The sequence below is a fragment of the Leptopilina boulardi genome, unplaced genomic scaffold (assembly GCF_019393585.1).
Source record: "Leptopilina boulardi isolate dan_hultmark-lab unplaced genomic scaffold, ZJU_Lbou_2.1 LbouV2_95, whole genome shotgun sequence".
In the NCBI taxonomy this organism is placed as follows: domain Eukaryota; kingdom Metazoa; phylum Arthropoda; class Insecta; order Hymenoptera; family Figitidae; genus Leptopilina; species Leptopilina boulardi.
This window is the reverse complement of record NW_026138044.1, coordinates 457,772-480,196: the sequence shown is the minus strand read 5'-3', so window position 1 is coordinate 480,196 and position 22,425 is coordinate 457,772. Positions and strand designations below refer to the sequence as shown.

General features: G+C 27.5%; 1 protein-coding gene across 3 annotated transcripts in view; it reads left to right on the top strand.

The window, feature by feature from the left end:
* LOC127290912 (protein-tyrosine sulfotransferase) overlaps nucleotides 1-22,425 on the top strand; it is a 159,951-nt gene that overhangs the window by 123,600 nt on the left and 13,926 nt on the right. For all 3 annotated transcript variants that reach the window (XM_051319755.1, XM_051319754.1, XM_051319753.1), the window contains exons 2-5: nucleotides 10,664-10,938; nucleotides 20,263-20,396; nucleotides 20,805-20,913; nucleotides 21,051-21,245. In XM_051319755.1, coding sequence (XP_051175712.1) covers nucleotides 10,732-10,938; nucleotides 20,263-20,396; nucleotides 20,805-20,913; nucleotides 21,051-21,245 — 645 coding nt within the window. In that variant the 5' untranslated portion in view covers nucleotides 10,664-10,731. The remainder of the gene's footprint in view (nucleotides 1-10,663; nucleotides 10,939-20,262; nucleotides 20,397-20,804; nucleotides 20,914-21,050; nucleotides 21,246-22,425) is intronic.

Sequence of the window (22,425 nt, the reverse complement as noted above, 5' to 3'; positions counted from 1 at the left end):
TTTGAAACTAACAGTTGGCAAACATGAAGTTAGAAAATTGATTCCACCTTCATGTTGTATTTGTTTGCTACACTGTAAAAAATTTTTTGGGGAAAATTCCCAAAAAGGCTGGTGACGTAAAATACACCATACTTTTTGGGAATATTCCCCAATATTTATTGGGGAAAATTTTTTTCGAAAACTTATGGAATATTACCTAAAATTTTTAGGGAAAAATTTTTCCCAAAAGTTTGTGGAATATTCCCTACGTTTTTTTGGTACATTTTCATCAAAAGTTTGTTGGAATTACCCAACTAATTATGAATATTCCCCAAATTTTTTTGGTGAATTTTGCTGCATTTTTAGTGAAAATTTACAATTAATAATGAATATTTCCCACGATTTTTTGGTGAATATTCTATAAAATTTTCTAGAAATTACCCAATTACTGATGAATATTTCCGAAGATTTTTTAGTGAATTTTGTTGAAATTTTTATTGAAATTTACAATTAATAATAAATATTCCCCAAGATTTTTTAGTTATTTTTCATAAAATTTTTATTGAATATACCCAATTAATAGTCGATATTTGCCAAGATTTTTTATGGATTTTGCTTAAATTTTTGTGAAAGTTTCTAAATAATAATGAATATTTCACAACATATTTTGTAGAGGTAAAGAAATATAAACATATTTTTATTATCGAATTTAATCAAATTTTATTAATATAAAGAGAGCTATACATTTTTTTCTTATAAAATAAATAATAAAAATATAACATAATTCAAACTTTTTTGTGAATTACGGAGTGAAGAAATTTACACTGGAGTTAACGATGTTGTCTATTAATTTTCCGATTAATTCTGTAAATAATTTAAAAGATTGACAATTTTATTGACAATGATTCCCTTTTTTCATCATAAAGTAACGTACCTGCAAATAAAATAATCTTCATTAAAAGGAGTTTAATTGAAAAACGGAAAGTAAAATTGTCACAAGGATGAACTTTAACTACTTTAACAAAAAATTATTAAAAATAAAATATATACCTTTTACTATCAATTCTGGCCGTGATGAATTCACATGCTAAAGAGTCCTAAAAATGAAAAATAATCATTAGTAAATTGTGTTCCCAGTGCCTTTAAAATAATTTTGTAACGTAATCACTTAAAAAAACTGTTTTTAATGTCAATAAATAGAAAAAACTACAATTCTGAACATTTTAAAAAAATTTTATCTCCATAAAAGTGACCGGTTTCTGAAGAATCACACATAAATTCGAAGAGCAGACCATTCATTACAACGTTGTAAGTCGTACTGATTTTATGACGCATTTTTTTCATGTCCTTTGTGTCGCTGCTCCATACGAGAAGGGATAAGCTAAACAAAATTTTGGAACACTTGCGTTCTCCTAAGTTCTTATCTTACACAGACATTTGAAACCAAATTCAATGTATAAAGTTCTGTTCTTTATTATTATCGTAACAAAAATAATGTATATTTTAATTATTATAAGTTTAAGTTTCTTTATTCACAATTCGAACGCTTAATAATAATAATTATTATAATAGAAATATTAAATATTATTTACCTTTTTAAAAGCTCCTTGAATATTATTTCAGCAAATTTTTTACTTCACAAAAAACTAACTTTCACTATAATATATAAGTATAAAAAAATTTTCTCACTGTCCGTTTGTTTGTATCGCTTGCGAATGCTGAACAGCAACTGATGCTTGAATGTCCTTTCTGAGGAAATTTCCTCGAAAATGTTAAATATTTTCTGATATTTCATCTGTTCATTTCAATACGGAATGTTTCTGAAACTTTTAGTATAAAAAAATCTATAATAAAAAAAAGGATCTCGAAAAACTCATGGAATATAGTCTTTCTTGCAATCTGAAACCATTGTAGCTGGTCGTCCTAAGACAAACCAGATGTGAAAAACCTTTAAAAACGAGAAAGTATTTCAAACATCGTGTATTTTTTTCTTTTAAGCGATATTTTTTTTTATTTAGGAGAAATTTTTTTTAAAACTCTTATTTTTGCAGTGCTTATTTTTTGCTGTATAATAAATCCATATTTAATTTAAATATAAATATAATTTTATTTTAGTTCAGCTAAATGCACTGATTTTAATTCAGTGAAAACCACTTGTTAAAATCGTAAAAAGCAAGTCATTTTAGACACATTACAAATTTTTATTATTTAGTTTCATAATTTTTTAAGTTGAAGTAATCAGTTTTAACATGAATAAAAACAATTTTTCATTTGACAAGTTAAGAAAGAAAACTAAATTTGCCGACGATATTTTTGTATATTCTTTTAAAAACTTATTAATTTAATTACTATAATTAATCAATCATTAAATATTACCAAACATGTTCGTAAACATTATTTGATATTCTGTTCTATATGCTTTTCAAAAAAGTTAATGAAAATTAATCAAAATTCTGTTCAATACTCTTTCCCCTAAAAAAGTGGTGAATATTCCCTAATTTTAAAAAAGTATTCCTTAAAAATTAAGTAATATTTATAAATTTTTTGGGGAAAAGCATATTCATTAGAATTTTGTGAAATTTTCACGAACTTATTGGTTAATATTCACTAATTTTTTTGAGGAAAATATATTCACTGGAAGTTTTGTAAATTTTCACAAACATTTTTGGTAATAATTACAAATATTTTAGGGAAAAGCATTTTCCCCCAAAAATTATCAACATTCACCAAAAAAAGTTGGTGAATATTCCCAAAATTTTTTACAGTGTACGTAGATAAAATATTTTAGGAAATTGACATGAATTCTATGTCAATGTCCTTATTTAGAGGGGTCATTTGTACGCAACAAAATGCTGCGTTACACGGAGAGAAATAGATGGTACGGGATACTATCTAGATAGTACCAGGTACCATATTTGATCTTACATATACGGACAGCAATCTAGATTCTAGATTCTATCAGTTACTATCCAGATTGTGCGGAGCAGGGAGTAGTATAAGGAGACCGAACGGCCATTATGAATCCGCGTCAAAAGTGGCCGCACTTTTGGTGATCGTAATTCCCATGGGCACACTTCTGTCGATAGCAGCGCCTCACTCGGAGAGGCTGACACTATCGTTGTAAACAAGAAAGCATGATATAACCTCTGCTTTTTTAGTTTGTTTATCGTGTGCGGTTTATCGTTTAGTAAATAAATTACGACTGAATTGTGATAAAATTTTAACACGCTTAAAATAAAATATTTTGTGAAGTGTAATGTCTAATAAAAACAACGTGTGCACTAAATAATCACAGTAGCAGACGACAAATAGTGCCACTTTTCTACACTAAGAGCGCTGATATCGACAGAAGTGTGCCCATGAGAATTACGATCACCAAAAGTGCGGCCACTTTCCGCGCATGGCGTTCGGTCTCCTTATACTACTCCCTGGTACGGAGTAACATCTTGATTGTAGTGGGTAACATAAGCATACTTTGTGTAACATCTTTGATAGTACCGAGTAGCATAATGATAGTACCGGGTAACATCTACTTTTCACCATCTTAAGATTATAAATTCTTACTATCTATTTCTCTCCGTGTACAATATATATATATATATATATATATACGATGCGACGCCAGAAGTAAATTTCACCGCATTAAAATCCACATGTGCAAATAATGCCTTCGAAACTATTTCTAGGCTTTCGGAATATTTAAAAAAAAATTATATAAACAAAAGAATTTTTTTATCTTCTTCTTTTTCATAGATTTATACAATCTCACGTAATTTCGTTTTCGATTAAACTTATATATATAACCTCCGTGCAGTTATTCTTTTTTATTTTTCCATTAATAGCAAAAGAAAATGATGACGAATGTGCGAGTATATAAAGAAGTTGATATTTTTATAGATGATAAAGTGATATGTCAATATTCTACTCGATCTTCATTTTCTTGGAGAAAATTTTCTGACCTAATTTTTGTTCTTGCCCCATGTTCTTGAAATATATATATATATATATATATATATATATATATATATATATATATATATATATATATATATATAGTACCTTTATATATTGTGAGAAAATTCTCGATTATACAAAATAAACACCTGACGGTTGATGTTTTCTTATGCATTTCTTGATTTTGTGGAATTTCGCCGAAAACGAAGTATAATTCGGTGAATCGTGGACTGACGTCGGGGGGGAGAGATTTTGTGGGAAATTATAAAATCGGTGATTCCCTTGTTCTCTTGTAAAATGAAAGTGTGGCGTTTAATTGACATCATGGGCGGGAAACGTGGATTTTAAGCGTAGGCAGAGTGCAAGGGGATGATCTGGGTCATAAATAAAAGAAAAGGCCAATTTTTTAAGTACATTTAAGAAGGTGGATTTAAATTGATGACTGATTTTTGGACGATTCAAGAAGCTATATATCCCCATCGATCCCTCCATCCCCGGTCAGCGCCACGTCTCACCGAGTTCAGCGTTGTCTTTTATACGAGGAATGAGTACAATTTATTAAATACTTTGATCTATTTTTAATATTCACAATTTTATTTGATTTTCAATTATCTGAATTATCTATTTGATTATTTTATTTACAAATTGTTTATATTACAATATATATATATATATATATATATATATATATATATATAGGTATGAATGTATCGTGATTTGAAATGAACAACCTATAATCCGCACCATCAAGTCGAGTGTCTGGCCCAGAGAATATCTTATCTCAAAGTTCAACATTCGACCCTTCATAAGTTTCAAACACTCCTCTTGTAATTTTCGAGAACAATGTAGAAACACAAGTAGGGTAGAAATTATATATATATATGCTGCCAATCAATCAAAATTTCAAGAGTTAATATTAATAATAATCTACACGACCACTGAGAGTATTATTTCTTAAATATTTTATCCTAAATATTATCTCTCTATATTTTAAAAAGATTTAGCCGCTGTCTCTGTATGGGTCATTCCACGTTAAGAGTAACCAACCTAAGACCTATGTTTTTGACATATATGGTAAGTACAATATAGGTCTTAGGTTGGATCTTAGGATATCGCCGCCGCTGATTCAAGAATGAACGCTAGGCGAGAATTTCGACGCTACGCGGGATCTCACAGTACACGCCTGTCATTCAATTCAAGGGACCGTTGAGTTTGAGACTATGTCCGACAAACATAACTTCAAATTCCCCTAACCAACAAACGAACACCTCAAAATTTAAATAAAATTTTAATAACTTTAATTAATACCTACTTGCAAGCACGAACTAGTATAAGAAGACGTAATGCCTATGGTAGATTCCGTTAAAAGGCAGCCATGAAATTATGTTGTATACCTACATATCTCAGATTTTTTTTCAATCAGGCGATGAAAGCGCGATGTATGGGAAATTATGAATTAATATCTGAGCAAGTGCAAAAAGTTTTCTTATAACCTAGAAACCGGCTTTCTTGGAATTATTATAATTCTTCAACACTTTTCAATAACAAAATTAGATCTTCCATACATTTCATTCTTAAAAACCTTAAAAAAGGATGAACTTTATTGTTCACAACATCTTTAATGCTCAAATCACTATTTACGACAATTCTTTTCAGTACATTAGCCTCAGCGTCATTTTCTACTTTCAAAAAAGCGAAGAAAGTTTCATTTGCTTTAATGTAGCACCACTTTTTAGAAGGCAATGGTATCATATTTAAATTTTTCTTGCAAATTGTGAAATCAAAATTTTCTATTCCACTATATTATATTTCCATTATTCTATTCCATAAACTCAAAAATTTAAGAAATTTTGCCCCATATATGTGTACGTCCGCATGAAAAGGGACTACTTTGTCGATTACAATTAAAATTATTTTTGCGTGAACATTAATGCAAATATCGCCCTTATATGAGAATATTACTTTTGATCAATATTTAACTATATATAATTAAGAAACACATATTAAATGTTTCAATTTAGTGTTTAACCAGGGATAATATTTCTCTTGAGTAACTTCATGTTCCATATTCCACAAATCATTTGCACATCAAGGGGATATTGCTGCTTGCGAAACTGAAAGCTATAAATCAGATTACGATAGAAGTTCTGTCCACTGCGCGTTAGAGTGACAAGTGGTGATTATGATTGGTAGATGTGATACGAGAGTCTCTTTCGATTCCAATTGGCAATGTGAGAAATGGCAATTACGTGTCATCAATTAATTCCATATTATCCCATCAAGCGTCTCATATCATATTAGTGTTTATAACGCACAAGAAACTATATTCAAAAGCTGTACATTGCTTCCATGACTTTTCACCTTTAATTTATTTCAAAAATTAAAAAAAAATGTTTCTTATCATTTAACAGTACAGTTCTTGAAAATAACAATAAAATAAGAATTTAAATATTATTGTTATAGAGAGGTTGAATTTTCAACATCTAAAAGCTTTTAGGAATAAAAAAAAAGTAATAAGACTATAGGTTATTGATGAACAGTGAAATAATCAGGACACAAATGAACTGTGCAGTGCTATGCGGCGGAAGTTTTTTTTTAATACACATCTCACTAGTAAAAAAAAGTCTTGTATTTAGGTCAAATAATATTTAGAACAAAAAGTATTTATACCAACTAAATATTATAAGAATTAAGTCAAATGGCAATTATATTGAATGAGAATTAATTTAAATGATGATTAGGAGAAAAAAGAATTATGTTTAAATTAAGATTAGGCCAAATGAAAATTATCGTAAATAAATATTAGGTTACATAGAAATTAGGTTAATTGAAGATTAGACCAAATAAAAATTAGCTCAATTGGACAATTAGGTCAAATAATAATTATATCAAAATGAGATTAGTTTAAATAAGAATTAGACCAAATAAAAATTACTTCAAATAAGAATTCGGTTTTAATACGTCTGTAATAATTGAATTTAGGCCATTTAAAATTTGAAGAAAATTTATATTCTTCGAATTTTTTCTCGGGTAAAATCTTTGTACAGACATTATTATTGACTTTCTTTCTCCGTGCGTTAATATCTTTCCGATACACCAACTTCTGGTACATATAATTTTCTCAAATATTTAAAATATTTTTACATCGTTCATGCATTAAAATACTTCGTAAGACTTTAGAGATTTCAAAAAAAAAGAACAAGTTTTACATTTTTAAAACTTATAACTCCTTAAACTCCACTTTTATTGATTGATTATACACTTGGAATAAAGAATCAATGATAAATTTTCATTTTATGAATGTAAATTTTCAATAATGGTAAAAATCACTGTTTGAAAAGAATAATACTGTTGCACAAATATATGAAATTGTGTGTATATAAATTCTTGCACTGTGATCCCAATGTGGAAGTATATATATATACATATATACACATTGGGGAAATACGAATTTATGAGGTTTCCTACTCGTAAACTCGGGGTTCCTCCATAATAATTCGAGGGCAGTGCTACTCGGAAAGCTTTCCACCTTCTGTAAACGATTTGCATGAAATTTGAATTACTGAGGACTCGTGAGCCATTGCCATGCCATTTTGTAAGTTCTCCTTTTAGTGTTATATATATATGTAAGAGGGGAAAAAGCAAATGTACAAGCGAGAGAGAAAGATACCTTTTGAATGCATAAACGATGCGTACAGCTAATAAAACTCGGAGGTGCGAAAATTGATGCACCCCCATAATCTCCTGTCGTTGTGCCACTAGTGCGCAAGGAATAATCTTGTTAGAGAGAATCACCAACTTCCCTCCGGAAATTCAACCGGAAGTGGATTCAACTCTCTGGGATTATTCCCGTTTAGGGATTACCTGACACTTTTCACTTCTAAACATACTAAAACAAACTATTTTGAATTTCTAAATCACTCAAATTTCCCACAACACACTTCATTTGCATTCGTGTGAAATATTTTAACTATATAAATTATTTGAATTAAATTTTATTACTTTTGTTACATCATGCATCAATATTCATTTTTTTCTAAATTTTGTTTTTATTGATTTTAAAAGAAACAAAACTTCTATTTATTAAAACTATGTTTCTTTTTCTTTAGTTCAAATTATTTATTTTTTTCCTTTTAAAAACGATAATGAAATCTAAAACCTTAAGTGGTAGTAAACACTTGTAGATTTTTTTTAATAAATTATTTAAAACAATTATAAACTATTATTAAATGGTAAATTAATATAAATTAATATAATTATTTTATTAATTTAAATTTAAATAAAGGTAATTTAGTTATTTCGTTGTTTCAAACAGAAGGTACAATCATAATGTTCAAGAAAAATATTAGATTTAGTTAGGTAGAAGGAGTATTGGGTAAATAATCTGTAAGTCAATGTGGCTGCGTGAGTATATGGCTCGCGTCTCAAGGGCCCTGAGTTCGATTCCCCATTCGTGTGAGATTTTTCAAAATTATTTTTAAACTAGCGATGTATTCCTCGCTCGGTTATAGTTGTACTTATTGTTGTTAACTTATTGTAGTTTATGTATATTATATATATAATTTATGTTTTAAATGAATATATTATTAATATTGTATAAAATTTATCTTAATTTTGATCAGTATCATAGAAGGATGAAATGAAAATTGTTAAATATTAAATGTTTTAATTTATTATAATTATAACAACAATATTAATTATATTATATTATATTGCTGTAAATTGCCCCACAAACACATGGAGATTTTGCAAATTTTTTAGAAAAATGTTCATAATAAATAAAAAAACCTTTTAAAATATCGGTTTTTATTTTTATTATCCAGAGTAAACCTTTATAAAGAGATTTTAAAGGTATATATCCAAAAATTCGTAAAAACTTGCAAAAAATTGCAAAATAACCCATTTTTGTGATGAAAATGCAAAATAACCCTTTTTCGGGTTAAAATTGAAAAAACATGCTACAAAAAAAAGTATGTAAGATTTTCTAAAAGCATATGGCAAAGTATTTTGACTTATTTGAAAATAAGTGGAAATAGATTTTCCAAGGACGGTGTCGGTGTCGCTTTTGGATATTAGTTAACTTAATATAATAGAAGATGTTTCGTTTTAAAATAAGAAATGTTAAAATTATTAAGTTAAAAACAATTGATTTCAATGACACTTAAAATTAGGCATAATATTACTTATAGGTTCCTAACTAAAAATTTAAAAAACAACAATAAATAATAATAAAAAAAAATTTGGTAAAAAATTGTTTATTAAGTAAATTTTTAAAAATAGAGTAATTTTAAAGGTATATATCCAAAAATTCGTAAAAAATTGCATAAAATTGCAAAATAACCCTTTTTTTGGGATGAAAATGCAAAATAACCCTTTTTCGGGTTAAAATTGAAAAAACATGCTACAAAAAAAAGTAATTTAAGATTTTCTAAAAGCATATGGGAAAGTATTTTGATTTATTTGAAAATAAGTAGAAATAGATTTTCCAAGGACGGTGTCGAGGTCACGGTGTCGGTGTTTTACTACACTAAATATAGTAAATAAATAGCAATACTAATAGAATCTTAAGCGGTTACACCACTGTAGGAGGCAGAAATTTAATGTTTTTTGCCTTAATTAAATTAAAGGATATTGTTAGGCATATTTTTATGTTTGTAAAAATATATTTTTTTATTTTAAAAAGTTTTTAAAAAAATCGGTACTTTTTCGCCCCTGAAAAATAGAAATTTTATCATATCAAAAATCGGCCACGTATTTCTGTGAGGAATGTTATTTTAAAGATATGGTAAAAATTTGGATTGAAAAAAATGAAAACTGATTGAGTTATATTGCGTGCAGATTTGAAAAATCGTGTTTTGAGAAAAATGCGTTTCAAGTTTTGACATGTGTTTAATACATGAAAAAATAATAAATTTAAGTACTAAAAATTTTTTACCATTAGTCTGCTATTCCAGGACCATATAGTTGACCTTTTAATGACATCTTTTAGTGAATTAGAAAAGTTCGAAGTTGAATTCAAAGTTATTATGTGAACCCGACGAACGTAAAGATTTATATAAAATATTTATTGTTTTACATTACTTGGCAAATTTAATTAATTTATTTTCGAGGAGAGACGAAAAAAATCGTTTCTTTTATAATAAACGAAATGAAATATATATATTTACTTTTTGTTGCAATTGTTTAATTAAAAAGAAAAAAAAATTACTCCTCTGGTGATAAAACTAAAATCTCTGTGGAAATTAAAGGGAATGTACTTTTATTGAATTCGCCTGGAAATTTCTAATTGCACTGACTTTTCATTACTTTGGGAATTAATTTCTATTATATATACAGAATGTTTGGAAGAGATATTTTTCATCTTCAAGGGCATTAATTTTCATGCAATGGTATTTTTTCTCCATCCTTTTTATTGTGAAATATCAGAGATTTCAATTTTTTCCCATTTTCTTCTTATATATATATATTGGTACGTTTGATTTATTTTTCTTTTGAAGTACTTTGGAAAATAGAAAATTTTTCTCAGTAAATTGCCTTCTTTGAAATAAGTTGTTTTTTCAATAAAATGAATATTTTTTTCTTTAAAATCCTATTTTCTGAATCATAATAAATTGTTTTTCATTTACATATATATATATACCTAGCTATAGTAATTAATTATTAGACAATGTAAATAAAATTTTTTTTTAAATCAAATAATTAAATTTTCCTTTTCTTTTGTATTTTTCAGAAACAGATGATAAAATATTAGATTCGTGAAGCGCTAGATGCTTGAATTAGAAGAAAAAACAATTGTAAATGCACTGGCAATATTGGTTGCATCCCGTCACCAGAAGTGTACGTGTTACTAAATCTACATTAGGAATGTCGCTGGCGTCTCGTGGGACGCGAAAAGCTCCCATTATTTTTATTTTTATAATAATTTTTCTCCTCGCACTCTATCAACTTGGCATTATATGCAGTGGACCGAAAGATCGACCCAATGCTGTTATGGTAACCAAAGAGGTAAATAATTTTCTCTACAAAAAAAGAATTTTTAATTTAAAAAATTTATTAATTTTTAATTTCAAAATTAAACATAATTATTAATTTAAATAACAATTTAATAGCAAAAAAAATAAAATTTTATTAATTAATAAATAATTCACTATATTCTCGTGAATAAATCATGGAGAAGAAAGAGGGAAAAAAAAGTTGCGTCTTGTGCGCGAAGCATTATTTGAATGTTTCAGTAAAAAGAAATAAATTAACATCCTCAATATTTCCCACAGAACGTGGAATAAGATTAAAATGCTGAAAAGTTTTCTCAATTGAATGACGAATGGCAACTTCAGTTTAACCATCCTTCCAGCAACTTTGCCGATACGTTTATTTGCCAGAGACTTTTTCCCTCCATTTTTCTTAGACTGCACTTTCAATCTTTTCGTTCTCGCTATAATCCATTCACATCTCAAGAACTTGTTTTTTTTTTTTAAAGAAAAAGAAAAAGTTGTACTGATGTTCAATTAAAGTGTCTTATACTAACCCAAGTAGAAATGTGCCACTGGCATAGTACTGACCCAACACTGCCAGTCAGTATAACGGTACTGACTGCCGTACTGGGCCAGTAGTGGACCAACCCTGGCTGGTAACGCTGTCCAGTACTGATTTTGTCCCGCTCATCAGTACTAACGTAGTACTAGAATAATACTGGCATAATACTGGCAAAGTACTCATCCGGACTTAAAATCTCACTTTTTTACAAAATGCTAAAACACGCTTTCCAATGCAAATTTCATCCTTATTAGCTTATTACTCCCATTTTTACCACGAACAGGTAATGTGAAGCCAATAATAGTTAATGTTATTTAGAATATATAAAATATTATTAACAATAAATAATTAAAATAATAATTATCATTTATATTAATTAAATTATTTTATTTTTAATAAATTATTTTACAAAAAATAATTTGTGTTGTAAATTTTTTTTTTTTTTTAAATTCATAATATTTAATTTTTTTTACTTTGCACTTATACTTAATTTAATAATTATTTAATAATTGATATTACACATGAACAAATATTGTACTTATAACACTTAAAACTAAAAACGAAAAATCTCGCACGCATGGGGGATCGAACCCTAAACCCTTAGAACGCAAGTCAGATACGCATACCGCCCAGCCGCGCTGGCTTGAAGTGCTGACTTGAAGTAGTTCACCTAATACAAAAGTTTTGATTTCAAAATTTGTATTATCTATTGATCACGAAAATAAAATGAATTTATTCTTAAATTTTTTAAACTCATAAAATTTTTTCAATTTTTACAAAGATTTAATGAAATAAAACTGGATATCAATTTCAGTTAAATATTTTTAATAAATTATTTTTACCGTAAATAATATTAAAACAGACAAAAATGATTGATGAATTACATAATTAAAAATAAGTTAATAAAAGACGACTGTAAAATATGAATGGTGAAAAATTTTTTAAATTTAATATTTAATTATTAATAATATTTAAAAATTACAGTGAAAAAATTACATTTGCTTTATTTTTAAAACTATTAGAAAAAAATTCTCAACTTATTGTTATTGTATGCATGATAAATAACTTAATGCACATATTTCAATGAGTACTAAAATAACTAAAAAAACATAAATATATTTTATATAGGTATATAATAATACATTACAATTACATTCAAAATTTTGAGGGAAAGTATTCGAAAGAAATTAATATACATTTTTTTAAATAAAAAATCATCGTTTTCTACCTATTGAAATAATTTAAAGACTTTTTCATTTAATGTTTTTTATCACCGACATAGTACTGATTCGGTGTGAATGACAGTGTACTGCCAGTACTGGTTTTAATATTTTTTTACCTCCGACATAGTACTGATTCGGTGTATTAGTCAGTACACTGCCAGTACTGAAAGTCAATACCGACAGCCAGTATTGGATCAGTACCATGCCGGTGTTTAATTACGGCGAGCTACGGATATTTCTACTTGGGAACGCATACAAATTTTTCAAAGAAAAAACATTTATGAAAAAAATATAAAAATTTATGCGAATAAAAGCCTTTTGAATTTTGTAATATGAAAAAAAATTATTCCTTAATTACTTCATTTAGCTGTTGTATTATTATTTAGAATTTAATGATGTTAGAAGGACGTAAAGTTTTATTTAACCAAAAATTATGTATGCGAAAAGGTAAATAATGAAAATACATACGGTTGGTTTCCATTGTCTCCACTCGTTATTTTGTCATAATTCTCATCAACTATCGCACCCTGCTCAAGTAAAAATTTAGTAACTTTTAATTTTAACAATAAAGTCACTAAATTTTTACTAGAGTAAGGTGCGGTAGTTGACGAGAATTATGACAAATAGCGAGTAGGGATAACGGAAACCAACCCATACCACCATTTTAACTGACAGATTGCGTTTTTCTCTACCTTTTCAAACATTGATTTAGATCCTAGAATACATTTTTCTTTCAGTTTTTCAATAAAATTTACAAAACACTGTACAATTTCATATAAAAGTTGCTCGAAACATTGTGAATCGAGCCTTTTGTCATGGCGTAACTCCAACTTCCGGTAACTGAGGTGTGAATGTGCCATAAGACCACCAAAGCTTTTGACCACGAAGTAATAATAAGGAGACTCAACTATAATGGTGTATATTATCGGAATCCAGCTAGGGTGACTGGACTAGTACTAGACTGGACCATAAGTGACCTGTTCGCTAAAGGGAATAGACTCTCGAACGAGAGCGCATGTGCAGTGTCACATATGTGTCTCTCTCCAACTAATGAAAAAAATGCAAGTGAGAAAGTTGTCGTCATCAGTCTAATGCCGGCAACTTTCTCAGTCGCACTTTTCCTATTAGTTGGAGAGAGACACGTATATTACACTGCACATGCGCTCTCATTCGAATGTTAATTCCCTTTAGCGAACATGTCACTTATGATACAGTGACCTTGACAGATGGCAAATACAGAGTTGAGTCCAGGGTTGAGTACGCGTAAACTACCTAAGGTACACAGAAAATTAGAAGGCATTAAAATAAGCTGCAACGCTCATTATTTTAATACCAAAATGGATTAAAATAAGCAAAATTGGATTAAAATAATAAGCGTTGCAGCTTATTTTAATGCCTTTTAATTTTCTGTGTAATCTACGTAGTTCTTTACGCGTAGATTACCTAGTAATTTACGTCTACAGTTTTCTACATAATTCACACCTTCTTATAAATCGTTATGTGGTATTTGTCGAACATTGCAACATAACCTCAAAAGCAAACCAAGATATGTGAATGTGACAGCCGGTCAAAGAAATATAACAAATAAGTCAGTAACCTGCTTATTAGAACTTGATGATTTATTTTGGCATATTCTCCTGTACAAACGCAATAATTAATAAATATATATATGAAGAGACAATTTGGATATAAAATTTAATTTTAATTAATTTATTAAAATTGTAAAATTTGGTTTAAAACAAATATTAATTCCCATTTTATTTGACATAAAGAAGAATGTTTGTAACATTTCTTTGCTTATTAAACTCGTTTTCGCAAAATAATAATTTACAACAGCTTTTTCGTCTAATTTTATGTGTTAAAAGTTTAAATCTTTGTATGGTATTGACAATGAGGCACATTTCTTTTTTAAGGTAATTTTAAAGTATTTTAATTATTTTAAAACTTTGACCAACAATAAATATTAAACAATAATTGATATTAGACTATTAAAGAGTAAAGGGGTTATGTTTTCCGTTTTTTCACGTGTTTATTCACTGTTTAGTAGACGCTATATATTTGACATGTAAATTACATGGGGTTTCTACAGTTGTCTACGTAGATTACTTATTCTACGTAATCTACATAGAGAACTTCGAATTACGCGTAACTGCGCAACCCTGATTGAGTCTCCTTATTATTACTTCGTGCTTTTGACTTGTTATCGACCAATGATTAAGGCCAGGTCCAAGTCATGTCAGCTGTTCCATTGAATCTTCAAAGGAACAGCTGACTTGATTTGGACCTGGCCTTAACATTCAGTTTGCAGCGCGCGCAGCTACAATCGATTGTAATCAGCTGTTTAACAAGAATTGTCAAAATCAATAATTGGTTTTTATACAAAATAAAATATAAAAAAAAGGTCAATTATATTAAAACATCTAATAGTGAAAATTCATGTAAGAAAACAGGATAATGTACAACATGAATTTTAAAAAGCGTCGATTGTGCTAAAATATCAATATGCCCAAAGTGAAGAGTACGATTCGTGTTTGGATTTTATAATTTATTTTATAAACAATAAAACCCAACAACTATGAAAAATGTCATTTTGAGAAAAACGCTTTTTAATAAAAAAAAAAGTATCGAAAACTAGAAATTTAAAGAAGTTAACAGTAAAATAAAGTACGTGCCGATTAATTTGCAATAAGCCTTCTTACAAGGGTACGCTAAGTAAACAAAGCGAGTACTCCGTCCTGCCTGCCGCGCGGTTGAGCCTGTAGTCTATATTATACCCAGTGAGCTTGTAAAATATAAAGAAATGCGAATTTCTCTTTGAAATTTTGACAACGTATTTTTCGATAGTTTAGCTAACGATTTACGCAATAAAAAATCGATTTTTTCAAACTTGTAATCTGATTTCTCTTCTTAATTAAAATATTATTATTTGATTTAAGTAATTTTAAAAATTATAATGTTTTTAAGGTTTTAAAAAACATTTTTTTACTGATATGAACTCGTTTTTAAATGTTGCAATGCAATGTTGCGCTTCAAATTTACCGAAAAATTTTAGTTTTCTTTTTTTTTTAAAAAAAAAACTTTTAAAATCTGCAATTACTGTTTTATCCTCTGGAGAATTATCGATGGCTATACGAAAACCCAAGTTAGTTTTTATGAAGAATGGCGCCTCGTTCGTTATATATATATATACCTATAGTTTTCTGTGCGGCTTGACTGTTCGTTGAAACTTTTAAAACGAACCACTTTGAAAGGAGCTTGATAAAAGTTCTTTTGTTTTCTTTCTCCTGGATGGACAGTCTATTAGCCTGGTCATTCGTCCATGAAGTCGAGTTTCTCGACTTAAGGACACCCAAGCTTACAAAAAATCTATATATTATACCGTTTCTTTAAAAAAAAAAAATAAAAAAAAGTGATTTAAAACTAGAGACGAACGCACATAATCGTTAAAATGACCATATATATATATATATATATATATATAGTTTCGCAAAACTTTTCTACAAACATACACCAAGAGCCATTGAGAAATTTAATGACTTGTTTTCTAAACTTTCAAATAATAATAGTACTAAATCTTACAGAGAATCACTTATACCGAAAAAAAGGAGTAGAGATAAAAATAGAACAAATATTTTGTAAGCAAAATAATGTTTTTAGAAATATTCAATTTTTTATTTTAAATTACTTTTTGAATAGTTTTGAAAAACTTTTTTTTTAATTGGAAAATACCCACACAGCACATTTTATTTCTTAAACATTTCATGAATATTTCATTGAAAGATTTGAAATATTTCAATGCAAGGTTTATGAAATGTTGATGAAAACAGGAAAATGTCCGCTTATAAGAAATATTGCCGTGCAATTTTGCTAAAATATTACACTTTAAGACTCCTGCAATATTACACATGAAGACTCTGCAATATTCAGGAAATATTTCAAAGAAAGTTAGAAACTTTTTTAAAATATGAAATTAATCGTTATTTTCTAATATGTTCAACACCTTAGGATCCTAGAAAATTAAAAACTACTGCGCAGCTATAAAGGATATAGAAACTGAGATCGAGCAGTGCGCCTCATTTAAGTTGGAATTTTTCTATAATATTTTAATGAAATATTTCAGCAAAATTACACGGCAATATTTCTTAAAGGTGGACATTTCTTTAATTTTAGCAATATTTCAAGGACTTCGCTTTGAAATTTTTAAAAATTTCAATGAAATATTTCAGAAATATTTAGGAAATATAATGTGCTATGTGAGTAGTTTTTGTGATTAAAATATTCCATAATTTTTTTAAATTTTTTACTATATTCAAAAATAGTATTGCAAATTTATTAATTTCATTATATTTTTTTTTTGAACATTTTAAAATACTATTATTTTTATCTTACACGCGACATTCGAAAATGGATTCGAGAATATAATTCATTGTAGCAATATCGACAGAATTTTATAAGAATTTAAAATTATATATGTAATATTCGCGTCAATTGAATATGATAGAGATTAAAAATGCAAGAATAAGAGAGAGAGGTACTTAACGAAATGAAGTCTATTATTCACGAAAACTTTTCTCATTCCAATAACGATTATTAAAAAATAGAATAAGTGATTCTTAATTCTCTTTGTGTCACCAAAGCCATTTCTGAATATGATTTTTCATATTTTACACCGTCCGACAAAATTCAACTTTTTTTTGACCCATAAAAAAATCCAACATTTTCGGAAACTAGGACCCAAAAAAATACATGTGTCTGGCCGTTTTGCTAGATCAAATCTTTTGTGGTTTTTAGGGGTGAAAACAGCCCCTACAAATAAAAAGTGACAAGATATCTTTTAAAAATTATTAATATTTTATAAAATTTGGTATCTGGGGGTTTTCGGGGTCACTGATTATTAATCTGATGTTAGATTTTAAAAATTCAAAATGTTGGATCCAATATGACAAACTTTTAAAAAAATTTTACATCTAAAATTTTTTTTTCTAGTTTTTATTCTCACTCATATTTTTGCTCATTTTTCAATGTCAAATATATATTTTGAAGAAATTTCCATTATAAAAAGAGAAGAAAGAAAGTCTATAATTTTTTTTCAAGACAATGCATAGAGAAAGGACAGACATTTTTTTTTTTTTTTTTTTGTAAATTGTAGGTGTATCACTTTCTCTCGGAATGTTTTGTCTAGAATAACTTTCCTTCCTATATGTCTACATTGCTTGGGTTGAAAAGCAAAAAAAAAAAAAGAAAGAAAACAAAACAAACAAAAATAAAACAAGGAGGGCCAAAACAAAACTCTGCACACAACGTGCGAACGGAAGAGAAACGAGTTTCTGTCGCGTTCATCCTTTCCACAGCATAAATCGCTAGTCGCATTTCACGCGCAATTTCTCCACTTCAAAAAAAAAAAAAAAGAAAGAAAGAAAAAAGGAAAAAAATAATAATAACGAAAAAAAATTGGCGAAAAAAAAGACAGACCACGTTTTGTGTGTGTGTCTGTGCTGCACAGAGGCGAAAAATACTAATTGTAAAATATTTTTACCACACTTTTTAACGTCGTATTTAAATTGCAGTATCAATTAGGGTATATATGAGCGCGAATGTTTTCCACTCTTTGGGATTTTCAACGTCGACAAAATATACGCGATAAATGAATGGTCTGACGAAAATTCGAGGGAAAAATATTTTAAAATATGACAAAATCGCGCGAAGAACAGATTAAAAGTAAAATAAAAAATTCATAATTTTCTTTTTCTTTGAAATTTTTTTTTATACATTACTTTTATTATTATTATTATTTTTTTTCCTTTTATAAAATCATGATATTTAAATTTTCAATAATTCTAATGAAAATTCTTTGAAAAAATGTATGTCTTATCAATTTATAATTTATTTATTTCTTATATAATTTACCTAAGTAACAGATTGAACAAAAATTATGTAGATAACAACAAAATAAAAAAAAAAATATTCAATGTTCAATATAAGAAACAAATAAAATTATTATTCAATGTAAAAAAAATTTTTAAAAACAATTAGAAAAAACTTTTTTTTAAAAATTTTTCTGTTTTTTTTATTTAATAACGGCACTGATAAAATAATATAAAAAGAAAAATTTCTCAATTATTTTGAAACAAGACAATAATATATAAATAAATATTATATAATTCTCGTTGAAATGTCTTGTAGATGACATTTGAGAGAAAGCAAAATAATTCTTGATTTAAATGTCTTTAGTTGTCAGTTTGTTATTGTACTCACACAGTGGAAAGGCATTTCAGTAGAAACATCCCGTTTTGATCAGACGGTCTGGCATGTCTTTGTACATACTACTATTCCCATTGGACTGAGAAAAATATTTTACTTTATAATGTGAATGCAAAGCATTAAATTGAAAAATATTTCTGCATTTTTCAAAAAAAAAAAAGAAAATTTCATCTACGTAAAAAATTGATTTTATATTATAATGTAATGTTTAATTTGTCTCTTTTTTTTACTGTATTGATAAAAATCAATTTTCCTGTTGAGAACAAAGTTTTTAAATTTGAATTATTTTGAAAAAGCTAATAATTTGATAGCAAAAAGTCAATTGCTAATTCAAATATTAATATTTCTATTCATTAGTTAATTTTTACTAATAAAAATTTGTCAAATTTGAACTAATTTTCAATTACTTTTCCATTGAAAATAAGTTACTCTTTAGTAATAACTAGTTATTTTTCTTTAGTAATAATTAGTTATTTTTACTAATAATTCTTTAATTTTTACTATAATATTAGTTATTTTTTCACTGAAAATTAGTTACTTTTTACTAATAATTAGTTATTTTTACTAATAATTCGTTACTTTTAGTCAAATGTAAATCAATTTTCAGTTATTTTTAACTAATTCAGATGTGGAGAGAATTTTTTTATTTTATAATCTAAATTAAAAAAAAACATTTTGTTAAATGATTTTATATGAATAAGTAATTAATTTTTATTTTATATAATTATAATCATATATATATATATATATATACGTATATATACGTATGTTATATTCATGGGCTTACTCATTTCATATGATAAAGGACTAAACGCGTCCTTATCGCATTCAAACAGCTACTGGAGTGACGTGTTTGTAGTAATTAACTGTATATGGAATCCACATTTTAAATAATTAATTAAGAGAAACTTTTTAGTGACATAATAATTAATTTTACTTTTATATACTTGTATGAGAAAAAAAATAGAAGAATCGTGACATTTCCATTTTTTTGAACTTGACAAAAAAACCGCAAGATAATAATATTTTTATTTTATCCAAAGATAAATATTTAATTAAAAAAGTTTTAAACGTGTATTTTATACATTTTTCAGTATATAATGTATAATTTTTCTTTTATCAATAATAATAATAATAATAATAATAACTAATTAATATCAAAAGATCTTCAATTTTTTGGATTGTAGAAATCAACGTTCAATTATAAAAAAGTTGTTTTAAATTAAAATGTTTTTTCAAATTCCAGAGTTATACATTTTTTTTATTAATAAATTTTAATTAAAAAATAATGAAAATTTTTGTCCGTTTACAGAAATATGTAGTTGGACCATACGACCAAAAAACATATAGCTATGATAGATATATGCCATTAATTTTCATTGGTGGAATGCCACGTTCAGGAACAACTTTAATGCGTGCCATGCTTGATGCACATCCCGAAGTGAGGTAATATACATTAATTAATTAATTAATTAATTAATTAATAATATCATGTGAAAATTTTATCAAAATTGTTTCCTTTTTATTAAAATCAAAATTCACTTCACCCAAAATAAAAAAGAATAACACAATCACTGGATGTTAATTTTTCTAATAAAAACTAATTAATTTCAATCGAGATTTCAATCCACTGTTTTATTTTTTTTTTTTAATTCGCACAGAGAGTAATATTCTGTAGCAATCCTGGTAGAAAAAATTCATGGCGCTAGCTAGCGCTGCTATACTCTATGTTGGCGCTTATGTAATCTAGCAGTGCTAGCTAGCGCCACGAATTTTTTCTACAAAAGATTATTAAACACGAAAAAAAATAGATAATTCACAAAATTAATAATAATGTAAAATTATCTTTTTTAGATGTGGTCAAGAGACAAGAGTGATACCAAGAATTTTGCAAATGAGAACCCATTGGTACAAATCAGAAAGGGAAAGTTTACGTCTTGAAGAAGCCGGTCTCTCAAAAGATGTAAAATAATTATATATATATTTATAATTTAAACGATTCACTTTTTATTCAATTTTTATAACAAAGCATTTACTTTCTTTTTGTAAAACGCAACACTTTTGTAACATACTAAAAGTAAATTATCTCACTCTCCTCAGGTAATAGATAGTGCGATAGCGGCCTTTTGTCTCGAGGTGATAGCAAGACATGGTGAACCAGCTCCTCGCTTGTGCAACAAGGATCCACTTACATTGAAGCTTGGTTCTTACGTTCTTGAACTATTCCCCAACGCCAAGTTTATTTTTATGGTACGGGACGGACGAGCAACTGTTCATTCTATTATAACCAGAAAGGTAAACCTCAAAATATATAACTTAATAAATATAATGAAATATATTATCTTTTTCTACATAATAAAATGAAAATTCACACAATTATTTTAATAACTGCGGATGTTAAACATCATAGTTATTAAAAGGAATTGTGTTTTTCAAAGCCTGTTAACTTTTATGCTATCCAGAGAAAATTTAATTTTATCTATCTGAAATTGTTTGAAAATAAATCCCCTTAAACATATTATATTATATTTTTTATATTTAGAACATTAAACCTCACGTGCCTGAGCTGCTTAAATTCCATAAAAAAACAAGATTTAATAGCAGGATTTTTAATATTTTAATTCTAAATTATAATTGTAATATTTTGCAAATATAATTGCAAAAAATATTTAATCTTTTGACACTCTAGGGTACATAAATAGCCCACAAAAAGTCGCGTCGTGACACCTTTTTCGACAGGGCAAAGTACAGTACAAAAAAAGTAATAAATTTAATTTAAGTATTACTGGATATTTTTAGGTTTTTGGGGTCGCTGATTACAAATCAGACGTCAAATTTGGAAAATTCAAAATGGCGGACGAATTTTCAAAAATTAAACATATTTACTTGAAAATCATTACTCGGAGGTTTTCGGTCGCTTATTTCGAATCTGATGTTAGTTTTTCAAAATTTAAAATGTCGGATCCAATATGGCGTACAGGAAAATTAAAAATTAATACAATTTACTAATATCGGATTCGTAATCAACGACCTTGAAAATCCCTGAATAACGAGTTTCAAGCAAATCCGTCAAATTTAAAAAAATATATCCGCCATATTGGTTCCGCCATTTTGAATTTTGAAAAAGTAACATTAGATTTGTAATCAGCGACCCCAAAAACCCCCAAGTAACGATTTTCAAGCGATACCGAACGATTTTTTTTGCTTCCTCGTGGAGGAAGCTTTGTAGTCCTTTCGTTTATAAAAATTTTCAAAGTGGCGGAAACAAATTTTTTTCCATATAGAAACATGTTATATGAGATCCTGATCAATTGTCCGGATGTGTGTGTGGATCCCTTTTTTGTTTAGACGATAACTTTAACAAGTTTTTATGGATTTAGATAAAATTTTGTAGGCTCATTTATCATATTAATATCTCAAATCTGACCAAAGGATTTTAAAAAATACCAAAAGAAAAAAATTTAACGTCTTTTTT